The sequence below is a fragment of the Lasiodiplodia theobromae genome (genome assembly GCF_012971845.1).
Source record: "Lasiodiplodia theobromae strain AM2As chromosome Unknown scaffold_8, whole genome shotgun sequence".
In the NCBI taxonomy this organism is placed as follows: Eukaryota; Fungi; Ascomycota; class Dothideomycetes; order Botryosphaeriales; family Botryosphaeriaceae; genus Lasiodiplodia; species Lasiodiplodia theobromae.
Window position 1 is genome coordinate 530,615 of NW_023336574.1, and position 13,187 is coordinate 543,801.

At 53.8% G+C, this 13,187-nt stretch overlaps 2 protein-coding genes across 2 annotated transcripts; one reads left to right on the top strand and one right to left on the bottom strand.

Annotated features, from left to right (window-relative positions):
• On the top strand, nucleotides 1-1,456 carry LTHEOB_3176 (Adenosylhomocysteinase; the record flags this gene model as incomplete). Its single annotated transcript, XM_035512070.1, has 3 exons — nucleotides 1-172; nucleotides 224-1,388; nucleotides 1,444-1,456. 3 exons carry the CDS (start codon nucleotides 1-3, stop codon nucleotides 1,454-1,456), a joined length of 1,350 nt encoding a protein of 449 aa, XP_035363069.1.
• Nucleotides 1,457-4,868: 3,412 nt separating this feature from the next.
• LTHEOB_3177 (Period circadian protein) lies at nucleotides 4,869-5,566 on the bottom strand (the record flags this gene model as incomplete). Its single annotated transcript, XM_035512071.1, has 2 exons — nucleotides 4,869-5,447; nucleotides 5,507-5,566. 2 exons carry the CDS (start codon nucleotides 5,564-5,566, stop codon nucleotides 4,869-4,871), a joined length of 639 nt encoding a protein of 212 aa, XP_035363070.1.
• Between the last annotated feature and the right edge of the window lie 7,621 nt (nucleotides 5,567-13,187).

The window sequence follows — 13,187 nt, forward strand, 5'->3', positions numbered from 1 at the left end:
ATGTCTGCCCCCGCCAACAAGTTCAAGGTCGCCGACATCTCGCTGGCCGCCTTCGGCCGCCGCGAGATCGAGCTCGCCGAGAACGAGATGCCCGGTCTCATGGCTACTCGCGAGAAGTACGCCGCCGACCAGCCTCTGAAGGGCGCCCGCATTGCTGGCTGCCTGCACATGAGTACGTCTTCGGCCCCGCCTTGAGCGAGCGCAGAGCTAACCGCCACCACAGCCATCCAGACCGCCGTCCTCATCGAGACCCTGACTGCCCTCGGTGCTGAGGTTACCTGGACCTCCTGCAACATCTTCTCCACCCAGGACCACGCCGCCGCTGCCATTGCCGCCTCGGGCGTCCCTGTCTTCGCGTGGAAGGGCGAGACCGAGGAGGAGTACCAGTGGTGCCTTGAGCAGCAGCTCTTCGCCTTCAAGGATGACAAGAAGCTGAACCTGATCCTCGACGACGGTGGTGACCTGACCACCCTCGTCCACAAGAAGTACCCCGAGATGCTTAAGGACTGCTACGGTGTCTCCGAGGAGACCACCACCGGTGTCCACCACCTGTACCGCTCCCTCAAGGAGGGCGGTCTGCTCGTCCCCGCCATCAACGTCAACGACTCCGTCACCAAGTCCAAGTTCGACAACCTGTACGGCTGCCGCGAGTCGCTCGTCGACGGTATCAAGCGTGCCACCGATGTCATGATTGCTGGCAAGATCGCTGTCGTTGCTGGTTTCGGTGACGTCGGCAAGGGCTGCGCCCAGGCTCTCCACTCGATGGGTGCTCGTGTCATTGTCACCGAGATCGACCCCATCAACGCCCTCCAGGCCGCCGTTTCCGGCTACCAGGTCACCACCATGGAGGAGGCTGCTCCCATCGGCCAGATCTTCGTCACCACCACCGGCTGCCGTGACATCATCACCGGTGCCCACTTCGAGGCCATGCCCAACGACGCCATTGTCTGCAATATTGGCCACTTCGACATTGAGATCGACGTTGCCTGGCTCAAGGCCAACGCTGCCTCTGTCCAGAGCATCAAGCCCCAGGTCGACCGCTTCACCATGAAGAGCGGCCGCCACATCATCCTCCTTGCCGAGGGTCGTCTCGTCAACCTTGGCTGTGCCACCGGCCACTCTTCGTTCGTCATGTCCTGCTCTTTCACCAACCAGGTCCTTGCCCAGATCATGCTGTTCAAGGCCGAGGACAAGGCTTTCGGCGAGAAGTACATCGAGTTCGCCAAGGCCGGCAAGTTCGACGTCGGCGTCTACGTCCTGCCCAAGATTCTCGACGAGCAGGTCGCCGCTCTTCACCTGTCCCACGTCAACGCCAAGTTGACCAAGATGACCCCTGTCCAGGCCGAGTACCTTGGCCTGCCCGTCGAGGGTCCCTACAAGGCCGACCAGTACGTTCCCTTCTCTTCTTTCTTACCAAGCTTCAGTCTGCTAACAGTGCCACAGCTACCGCTACTAAGTGTTCTTTCCTGCATTGCTTAGCGGCACCGCATGAACTTTTCAACATGTGTTACGATCGGATGATACCAAAAGTAATTGTCTTCAACGGCATCTTCTCACACGGGATTCGTTTCTCACTTCGCTTCGGGCGGGGTTAGCGTTTTTTAAAAAAGGTTCAAACAGACGTCTTCAACAACCAAAGACGTTCAGGAATATACAACCCAAAGGAGACGGGTTAGGTATAATTGGTGCAAAATGGCGTTTGATTTTACGAATAAAAAATACCCACGGCCTTTTCAACCATAGGCCTGGTGGAAAGGATGGAGATGAGATTTACTATTCTTTTTCCACACATTGGATTTGACGATGACAAGGAGGAGAGGGAGGAAACATTAGAAAACTTTCTCTGTAGCAGACGGATTTTTTTCTTTCTGTTTTCGAAAGAGGAAAAAAGACGCAATAGATGGAGAAAAGGTTTTCGTGGAGACGCTCATTCCACTGAGCTGAGCTCCGAGCCTTTCCTTTTTGCTCATTCACTTCTTTCATCAAAGCTCATTGGTTCCCATGTGATGTGTGCGAACTGCGCCTCCCCTCGCTGTGTCACGTATAATGGGACGCTGCTATTTGGCTTGAGAGGATGGTGTTGCTGACAAGAGTTGACTATCGCGTCGTCATCATTCATCATCCTTTTTTTTTCCCCTCTTTAGCGTCCCTTTTTTTTTCACTGGTCGGTTGCTTATTTGGAATGCGATTTAGACATTTAGACTACTACACTATTCTTCACAGATGATGACGACGACTACATCATGCTTCGCCTTACTACATCCTTACTCACCCTGCATTCGTGACGACCCCGCATTGCAGAGTCGTCACAGCTGCAGCTGCAGCTGCAGCAGCCGCAACAGATGATGATGATGCCTGATACTAGCGCATACTTTTTTTTTGACCTATCACATCTTGCCCCTCCCCATTGGCGGGGTACGTACAGTCATTCCCTCCCTCCTCACGCCGGTTAGTTCTGATGAGCTGATGATGATGAGACCATTGCTACTATTTTCTTCACCCGCGCTAGGTAGCTGTCGGTAAGCCGGTCAGTCAGTCAGTCGGCCGGCCCCGGGCCAGGTCGGTCGATCGGTCGGCTGCGTATGCCCTGGCTGGGCATCTTTTGTTTGGTGGGAGTGTTTCAGGTTATGCGTGTAAGATGGGAAGGCTGTAAGATTGTTTGCGTGTATGTCGTAGGCCAGGCGCGGGGTGGGAAGAGGCGCAGCGCAGCATAGCGCAGCGCAGCCGTGTGCAGCTGTATGCATGCATGCATGCACGCGTGGCACGCATGACGGTCATGTAGTAATGCGTTGCGTAAGTGCGTAGCAGTTAGTAGTAGCAGTAGGAGTGGTGATGGGCGATGGTGGTGGTAGCGACAGCGGTGGTGGTGGTACTAGTCAGCACCGGGGGTGGGGCTTGCGTGGACTTTTTGGTGACGTCGGGGGTTTGTTGGGTCGTCGTGTCGTTGTCTCTGTCCGTGGATTTTCATTTGCTGGGTTCTGGTTTTGCATGTACCGGGGAAGTAGAGTTTTGGGGGGGATGGAGAGTGGGGTGGTAGACAGTGAGAATGGCGGGGGATGACTGGTCTTTTAGTTTTTGTGCCTGTCGCTGTCATCGATTTTGGTGGTCGGTGATTGCTGTTTGCTGTGGTGAAAAGAAGGTTAACGGATGTCCGTGCGAATCAAGGAAGTTAGCGAGTAATTGAGTCGATTGAGTGAAAAGGAAGTGACCGGGTAAGTCGGAGTGATAAGTTGGTGGTAAGGCTGAGCTTAAGTGAAAGGAAAAAGATAAAGTGAAAAGCAATAGCCCTGGAGACCATGCTTGTGACTTACTGATATTTGGGTGCCTATACAAACACCACGATAATAGATTAGTAGTGCACTTAGCCTTATAATTGCTGCAGTCATGCGGCCTCTAAATCCTCACGAAATTGCTCTTTTTTCTTTTTGGCTTCCCCCTGCTTTTTCTTCACAGCCTGACGAAAAAGGAAGTCGGTGGCACGCATAAGTACTTGTTCCTTTTCTTTCGCGGCTTCCAAGTCTTTTCTTCTTTCTCCCTCGCCTCCTTCCTACGTTCGATCTGACGTGCAGCTCCGCGATCCTTGGATGAGGGGCTGGGTGGTAGAGTTTAGATCATCCATTCCCCTCACTACTATCTTCTCCCTCCCTTACTTCTTTTCTGTCCCTCGAGGGTCCAATTTCACGCCATCACCGAACAGGAAAGATGGCGGGGAGGCGGGGGTCCGAACAAAGGAAGAAAAAAGCAAGGGAGGAGGAAAAAAGAAAGGCTGTGGCTTTCTTATCGGGCGTGTGGCTGGGGCGGGTTGGGATGTTGCTTGTAAGCGAAAAAGTGATCAGAAACGGCGCCTTCCAAATACACTATTCTTTGCATATGCCGGATGGTTTCATCGGTAGTGGAGAACACGAGGGGTGGATGATAGATGGCCCCACACACACACCATTGACGTTTTTTGCGTGATAAAAAATCGATGTGGCTGGGGTTTCAGGTGTGGGGTGCGCGATCGATGATGGCGGTGATGGTTGGCCCGGTGACACGACGAGCGCCATGCGCGGCGCGACGACACGATACTAGCTGAGAGAGCGGTGGAGTTTGGTCGATGTGGGTGGTGGAGAATCTGAGTCGTGGGAAAGGGAAAGAGGGCTGAGTCGGGTGGAACCTAGGTAGGTCTGTGAGTTGGGCAATGTGTATTTCGCCTTGTGCAAGAGTTTGTCGATGGAGCTGGAGCTCGTAGTGGCCAGAGAAACCTCTCGTGTGAAAGTGCGAGAAAAAGCACGCAGAGGAGGTTGGAAAGAGAAGGCCTTGTACCTCCGTGGCAGGGCCGAACCGCTAATGAGTTTTACTGTGTTGGACAAGAGGATTGACGCGAAATGATCGACAGATCTCGCCAAACGGGGGAGCCTTGACGTGCTTTTTGTTTTCGTGCGGAGTGCGACGCTGTCCGTTTCAGAGCGATCTCGTGAGAACGTTAGTGAGCTAGACACATGGAAAGGTGCGAGAGTGATTTGAAGTAGTGTATAACATTATCAGGGTATCATTCCACCTGATTAACTATCTCTGGAGATAACTAGCTACTAACTCTCAACAGCAGCCCAGTGGACGAGGCCGTGTCAAGAGAGCGGAAGTGCAATTAAGGAGGATTTTTGGTATACCTGTTTTGCGCCAGGTGCCATGCATGACTACATTAAGTGTGACCCGTGTCCTCCGCATCCATCGTGATAAAAAGGCGTTGTAGCCAAAAAGCCAAAGTTGTAGAAGCAGAAGTGCTTACAATCGAAAAGAAAGGGTAATAAACATGTCGCCCATCAGGTATTAAGGTGGGATCGCACAGGGGTATCGAGTGGTGGTTCCGTCAAATCTGATCGATTCCCTTACAGGAAAGCAGCGAAGACGGCACCAGCACCGAAGAGAGCGCCGGAGGCAACCTTGACAGCGGCAGCAGCGCCAGTGGAAGAGGCAGCGGAGCCGGAGGCAGAGGCGGTACCAGAGGCAGAGGAGCCAGTCTCGGACGAGCCAGACTCGGAGCTGCCAGAGCCAGAAGCAGAGGAGCCGGAGCCGGTGGCCGAAGCGGAGCCAGAGGCGGCAGTGCCGGTGGCCGAGATGACGACCTGGCCGGAAGAGGTGCTGACAATGGTGGCAGGGCCGTTGACAATGGAGGTGGCAGTGCTGTCGGCAGAGACGACAATGTTGGTCACGTTGCCAATGGCGATGGTGTACAGGCCAGTGCCGGCGGGAATGGTGGCGACCTCGGGCTGCGAGGTGACGGCAGCGGGCTGAGTGGGCTGGCCGGTGACGACGCCGAGGGAGTTGGTCATGGTGAGGAAGGAGGTGGCGCCGTTGGAGTAGGGAACAGTGCTGACGGCAGCAGAGGCAGAGCTGGCAACAGAAGCAGCCGAGCTCACGGCAGAGCTGGCAGCGGAGGCGGCCGAGCTAACGACAGATGAGGCGGCCTGGCGAATTGGTTAGCTGGTTGCGCACAGGAAGTCAATTGGGTGCGAGGAGAGCGTACATCGTCCTGGGCGTAGGCAGCGGCGATCAGAGTGCCGGCGGCGAAGAAGAAGGACTTCATGGTGATTGATTGGGAGTGAGGGTGTTGATTCGAGGTTGATTAGGAGCGAGTGGAATTAGGTGCGGTGAAAAAGACCGGCGGGTGGTGGGCGCTTATATGCAGGATGGGTGCAAAAGTGAAGGCGGGTGTTTGGGATGCTCAGCCTGGGTTTATTAACGAGAGGCAGGCAGGCAGGCGCACAGGGCAGCGATTCCCAAGCCCCGTCGCCGCCCCTCTTAGCGCGCCAACGCCGACGCCCAGAGGCCCGGGCTTCGCGCTGCGGAGGAGCTCAGCACGGCCAGGCGCCCTGGCCATTGCAAGCGATGCTCTCACCAGCTCCCAACATGGCGCCTTTACGACCGCCACCCGCCCGACGTGCGCGATCCATTGGCGCCGCCGACCGCTCCTCTCCCCGCCGCGCGAAACCTTCACGATGCAGCATTGCGCGTCCCCGGCTCGCCCTCCACTAACACGGGTTCACGCGGCCGTCATGCACAGTAGAATTGCACGCTTACCGGGATCGGACTCGACGCTGGGTGAGCGTGCGCTTCCTTCGGTGCACAGTCACACAGTGTCTCGCCGCAGCTGGCATGGGCTGGCGCCCCGGCTAGGGGTCGCGTCGCTGATCCAATTACTCCGCGGGCGCCGTTGAAAGCATCGCACTCGCCGCGCCGTGTGATTACCCCAACCCCGGCCTGGTGCAGGATCCGCTGTGCCGAAAGGCGGCTGGGTGATTGCGAGCAGCGGTTGACGTCCAGGCATCGCGCTCGCGCATGCGACGGGAGGGAGCGCCACGCGAGAGCAGGCGAGCCGCATTGGGCTGTGGCACCAAGACGGACTCGCGATGCAGCCCTCGAGGCGCGATGGCTGTGCTTGTGTCGCTTCGGACCGTCTCGCCACCCAATTCAATCCACCGCCGCTGGCGTCGTGAGAGAAGGCGCAGGGCTGCTATTCTTGGCCAAGAATGTTCCCGTGCCTAGGCGCTGGGGTTGCATCCGCTTTGATGTGCACCACCGGCGATCGGCCGCTCCCCCATCGCAACGCCCATTCGCCGCCGCCCAGGCCTACGCGGCTCTAACGGCACTCGGCCGCAACCGACATGCAGCCGTCCGTCAAGCCCCCAAACCTCATCGCGCCTCACAGCAACCAGAGAGTCCAACGTCACCACTGGAACTCGGTACTGCTACTACCGACGGCGCCCGTTTTGCAGGTGCCGACACGAGCAGGCTTTTCGCTGGCCCCAACAGCTCCAGACCCTGCGTTTAGGCGCCCATGGTAAATCACCCGGCCGCGGCACACACCACCAGATGCGAGATCTCGCCCTCAGCGTGGAGCTACCTCGTTCGCCGCGCTGTCTTGACGCTCGTTCCTGCCCATGCCAGCGCTGCGCTGGGGCCGCCGCTTCGTGCGATGAGTTGGCCCTCGTTCATGCGTTGCCAACACGCCCTGTTCTAACAAAGGCCTTCTCCTGGCTTCACTCCTATTCTCTGCATGTTCTGTGCTCTGCTGCCCCGGCCGCCTGGTCGTCATCGCCCGCGCCGTTTTCGGTCCCTGTTGCCGACGCCCAACCAACCCCAGTCTTTGGTCGCCGCAGGACCCATCGTCCCATGACTCGAGGTCAGCACATCTGGAGTCGTGCGCGTCGTCATTGAGGGCCCTCGCTCACAGAGCTGCCCTGACCGCACTCTAGATATGGGGCAACTCTGGCGGTCAGGAACAACCATCCATCTACCCGCCTACTCGGTGAGCCATAGACCGCTTGTGATAGTCTTCCCCGCCGTCTATCTTATCAACTCGTGGCACTCGCGGATTTCTGACTTTTCGCTTCTCCTGTCGATTGCGACCGCTTTGATCTATGGGCCCTGAGCGGTGAAACGAGAGCCGCAATCGTGGCAATCCTTTCTGCGCCTGTGCTCAGGAACACGGCAGAATCTTCGAACCCGCGAGGGAATTCGGCATTGGTGTCACATACCTGCTGCATTCGGTATCGAGCGAGCAGCGCGGCTCATTCCTCGGTGGATCCTCCCTCTCCACCAACCCGCTCGGCAGAACCGTCGTCTTTCCCGCGCCGCTAAAATGCGTGCACAACCAAGGCAGCGACAAAAGGCGAATGCCGGGCCATCGTCATACACACGGCTTTCATGCTATAGTTGGGTGCGCACGAATTGCGTGGACCTACTACGGCTAAAAAAAAGAATCGAATTTCCACACATACACGACCGGTGCTATATACATGGTCTTGTCGGAGATACCGACTCGGGGAACGGAGAATGGGACGCCTCACTCTTTTTCCTTCGGGTATTCCTTTCGCGACGGACCGATCGCTAGGTAGGTTTCACTACTGAAGATTCGGGGGACGGGCCGATGGGCTTTTTTCTTCTGGCGTCGTCCGCCTTGTTTTACACACGGACGCGGTTCTTTTCGTTGCTTTTTCGTTCTCCGTCCGGCCTCTGCGTGGTTTTGTTGTTGGCGTCTGTGTGTCCACGCGCTTGTTGTGTTCGTGCGCGCGTGTGCGTTGTGTCTTCTGTTGGACCCAGCTCACCTACCCCAGGGCGCTTCTGGCGGGCGGGTGTAGGTGCCCACTCACCGCACGACCGGATCGCAGAGGGGCTCGCCTTTTTGCGCTGTCTTTTTTTTTTTTTTCCTTTGATGCGTTGGAGAAGCGGATCGAGAACGCGACTGTGAAACGGACGGCATGGAATGGTGGGTATGGTGGCTCCATGGGCTAATCTTCGCGTGACAGGACGGCGTCGAGACCTCTCGTGGGCGTTTATGCAGCTAATTACGCTGTTTCACACGGCTTTTCTGGGAGGCACGCGGGATGTTTAAGCTCCTCCACTGCCGATGCGGCTTACGAAAGATTCTGCACTTCTCGGCTCTGTCTTGCGAGAGACGCTGCATCGTTGCTGACGTTGGCAGTTGCGGTCGACGTCCGGATGCTTGTTTCAGGTCATACATCTACCTGATATCCGCGGTGAATGCTTATGGAGAAGACGGTGGTGCAATGTCTCTCGTCAAACAACGTTGACGAGAGCATTCACTTTTGTAGGCCACTGCGCTGCGACAACTTGTGCAGGTGGGTATTACACCCGAAGGCTAGCGTGAAGAATATCGTGAAGAAATACCAGGGCCTCGGCACAGGGTGCCACAATGCCCCTCACCACGCACGGCGAGACGAAACGACCCCCAAACAATACTCGACGCATAGGGAGCAGAAACCGTCGACTGGACGCGGATATGCAGTTATGATTTCTACACCTTTCTCCCGATGATTGCTTCAACTACCTATAGTATGTCCTGAGGCAAGCATCTGAAATGAAGAGGGAAAAATGAATTCACACTAGCATTCGGATGCTATAACCACATGCACAGTCCTCTCTCGCAGCCGATGGCTGGCGTAGATTTAATTCGACATACACATCCGGACGATAGCTTCAACTACCTATGAAATGAGCGAAAAAAATAAATCCACGCTCCATAGCCTTCGGCTGCAATACCCACCTGCATTGCACAGTTCGCTATTGCCATCGGTCCGGCACTATTCGGATGATCGTTGTTTAAGATCCATGGTATATCCCTGCCCGACCATCCTCAAGTCAATGCTCAGCAACTTCAAACGACGGAACTTAGTCTGTATCTTCAAGACGTCGAGAGAGCTCAGTGCGATTCCCCCGTGATCTCCACTTTTCTCATAAACGGACCACGCAAGCACCGGCCTGGACTTCTGGACAGTTCTGCGTCGGTAAGGTTCAAGAAAGCTCTGAGATATACGCTATTATTGACCATGCTCTCCGCCTCTTTCACCGCATTGACTGAACAAACGAGAACAATTGAGTCTAGGTAAGCTTTCCAGACACGATTTTACTAGAGAAAAGTTGGCATACGAGCCCGGACTGCCTTCGCCATTTCATCCTTCTTGAGGACTCTTCGAGAGGAAGAGAGAGTCCCATGAGAACTGGTCCCGTATGGAACTAACAAAAACTGGTGATCATACAGCACAGGCTTTAGTGAACCTCAGTTCCTCCCACGCGCCGGAGAATGTGCGCATACGTTTGACAGGCCCCACTGATGTTGAATATTGAAAGGCGCTGTCTTCTCCCACTGCCCCCTTTCCCTGAAGTTCGAAAAGTCCATTCGTCTCTCGGAGCCGCCTCCGCCGACCAAACCTATCCGCGGTCAGTCAAGGGTTCAGTCTAGCCCCCCTTTCACTCTTCGACACATCTTTTCCGACCTTGGCCACGTAGCAATGCGGCTCGGAGATGAAACCAATTGGGGAACATGCTGTTTCGTAGAACGCTGCGGGTGCCCGGCGCTAGCAACGGCTGCATGGTATGATTTACCCGGCAGTGTGAAGATCTCCGAGTGGTTTCAGGAACCCGGCAGGTGCGTCTGCGGCCGGCGTGCTCGGTCTTTTGTTTGACCGGAAGGAGTAATATTCAATGTGAGCTGTCTCGAAATAATACTTCCGGTCTTAATGACAGTATTGTTGCTACATCGGAAATGATTCGAACTGATTGAATGGAAACCACGGTCAATTGCTATTTCAACTACTGCAATATTGCAACCTGTCTACATTATCTTATTCTGTGTCTTCAATCATTGGTTCCTCAGGAGGAAGTGACTCCCATTGTATACCTGCGATAGCAGGATACTGCTGCAGTAACTCTGCAGGAAGGCCAACCTCCATCCCGCCCAAGCCAGGATTAAATTGTTGATTTACCGGCTCAGGGTTCGGTGCACTCATCCCCGGTAGATCCCACCCATTCTTCGCTGCTTCCTCCTCCAACAGCGGCCGAATACAAACTCGACCAACTTCACTTCGAAAGTGTCTACCCAGAGCATCCGCCCGGTGGAAACGCCGTCCACAGCCCCATCCGTTGCCGTCCTTTAGTACGCCCCGGCAGACAAACTTCTTTTCTCCGGAATGGAGTATCTCATGCCTGATGCGGTCTTGCTGCCGAGTGAACGCCGCTCCGCACACAGCACAGACAAATGGACGCTCATCTAGATGAGTGCGAAGGTGTGATCTCAGATTGAAAGCTCTCGTAAATTTTTTGGGGCAGAGAGAACAATGAAAGATATTTGGTGTCTTTTTCGCCTTGGATCCTGGTTCTGTTACATCCAGGTCGTCGGGAAAGTCGGTGTCATCCTCTTGAGCGTGGATTCCGTGGGAGTCTGACACATGCTTCTCCAGGTCCTTCGCTGTTACACAGCCAATGATTGACTGAGGGCATCCCTCCTCTGAGCATGTAAATGCCCGCTCGTGCTTGTTCGCATGCTGCTTGCGTTGACTCTTGGTTGGAAATCCGTGGTAGAAAAATTGGCAGCTCAGTCTCTCGCACTTGAACCTATTTGGACCGTATAACTGCTCGACTAGCGCTAATTTGTCCGGAGAGCTGGTCGGTGAGTGTGGCAATTCTTCTAGGATAGCCCGCGTTCGCGAGATAGATTTTAAGACCCAGAGGTCTTCTCCATCTGTGGATGTTTTGCCAGTTGGTCGCAGTCGAGCTCTCTGGGCTACTATGGCAGAGCAAGCTTTTGCGTAAAAGCCATATTGCTCTAGGGGCACCAACCTCTGTTTGAGTTTATTTGACAAGGCGTGAGACTTTGAGTTGTGGGTGCATTGTTCGTCCAGAAATGACTCGAGTGTTGTTGTCAGCTCCTCAAAGCGTCCCTGGTTGGATTGGTGCAATTCCGGGAGGCAGTTTTCCAAATGAAGCGCCCAGAAGGCAATCGCATAGTCGGAAAATGCATAGAATCCAGAAATTATCCCGCTCTCAATATCCGCTGTTGGGATGTTCTTGTCAAACTTCGAGCAGGAAAGATATTCTAAGCAGAGATTTGCAAGGTCACTTTCCACATCGACTGGATTTACATGGCCAGTTTGAACCAGATATCTGCTCATCAACGTCAATTGTGTGAGCTTGAGAAAAGGGAGGACTTTTCATTACGTTCTGACTGTAGAGTGCACGAAGAGCACCGACTGGTCTGACCCAATCTCGACCAAGGAAGCGCATATGTCTTTGCAATCATCTTGAAACGTCGAACTGGGGTCGACAGTCTCATTTCCAAGATCGAGCGCCATTGCTCCCTGAACTTCGTACCACTTAAGAGGACGTTTAACGAATGTCAACCATCCGAGAAGCCTCTGCGTGCTTTTTTGGCGCAATTGAGAGGTTGCTGATGCCGTGTAAATTCGTTCCAAGATCCTTTCATAGCTAGTTTTTGACTATTAGAGCGTTCTATCTACGCATGGAGAGTTAATGGGACTTACACTTGATTTAGCCCATGGGGCATTCTCTCCAGCTCTTTCTCAAGATTTTCCCGACTTTCTTGCTCGTAGAGATTCCAGGTCACCAGCTTCGCGAATAGAAACATTCCTTGGCATCTTTTCATTAGCAAGAGTAGTTTAAAGTGCGTGGAGCTCATACCTTGAGATCTAGCAGTCACAAGTTTCGAGATGCTATGTTGCATCCCGTTGAGGCAACCAAACTTTCCTTCAATCTTCTGATGCCAGTGCTTGCAAAACGTTGAGATGTCCTGTCTGTTGTTCTCTGCTGTAACAGTGGTTTCCGAGAGTCTCTGGAAATCCTTTCGGGCATAACCATCGTCCTGACTGACGAATAGACAACGGAGAGTGCCGAGATCGTCTTTAGGAATTGACTCAACTATTGACCGGAAGTAGGACGAAATCATTTTACGGTCCTCCCGAGAATATTCATCAATGCCATCGATGACAACGTACGTGTTACTGCAGCACTTAAGGGCTCGCTCTAGCAATTCCTTTGCAATATTTTCCTTAGACAAAACCGCGTCACCGCTGTTCGATGCAGCTTCATAGAGGTACGGTAGTAGGGTCTCGTTTTGCTTGACCAATTGAGACAAGATTCCTCTGGTCACGGATAGAAATCCGTTCTTGTTCTCATCAGTATGTTTGCAGTAGAAAAATACAACGGTTGCGTTCGGAAGCTGCTGTGCTTGTCGTATGACCAGAGATGCAAGGACTGTTTTGCCTAAATCTGGGTTAGCCAGTATCGCTCAGGATTAAAATCGCAAACAAACCAGCTCCCGGCATTCCCTTCAACCAGAGCAACGGATCGGAGCATTGATGAAGATTGAACCACTGCTGGAATTGAGGATCCCGTAGCAGCCAATTGCCTGTCAGCCAATTGCCTGTCCCATCAAACCTTCTCTTGAGTGAGTCCGTCTGCCTCAATTCTGAATTAGTAGCACAAAGCCACTGTTGGACTGTGTTATGCCGATGCTCCTGCGCGCGGTGCAGTTCAATTTTACCAGATGCTCGAGTGTTTTGGAGTTCATTGGCCTGAGACTCCGCTTGCCATTCAAAGCTCTGTATTTCAGTGGGCTGACTGTTGGAGAGATTGTGGAAAAATTTCTGGCATGATTGTAGCACATTATCGACATGTGCGATCGTGGTCTTTAGCGTTCGCCAAGTGGAGTGAAATAGCTGTTCCCACTCTGCTAGCCGAGCATCAGCAAACAGGTGGAAGCTGCGTTTAGCAGAACAATGCAATCTTATCGTAGGAATTTCAACGTACCACCTTGCTTGACAAATCTTAATAATTTTTGGTGTAGCTCCAGCACTTCCTAAAATACAGAAGCCAGCAATTTCTGACTGGCT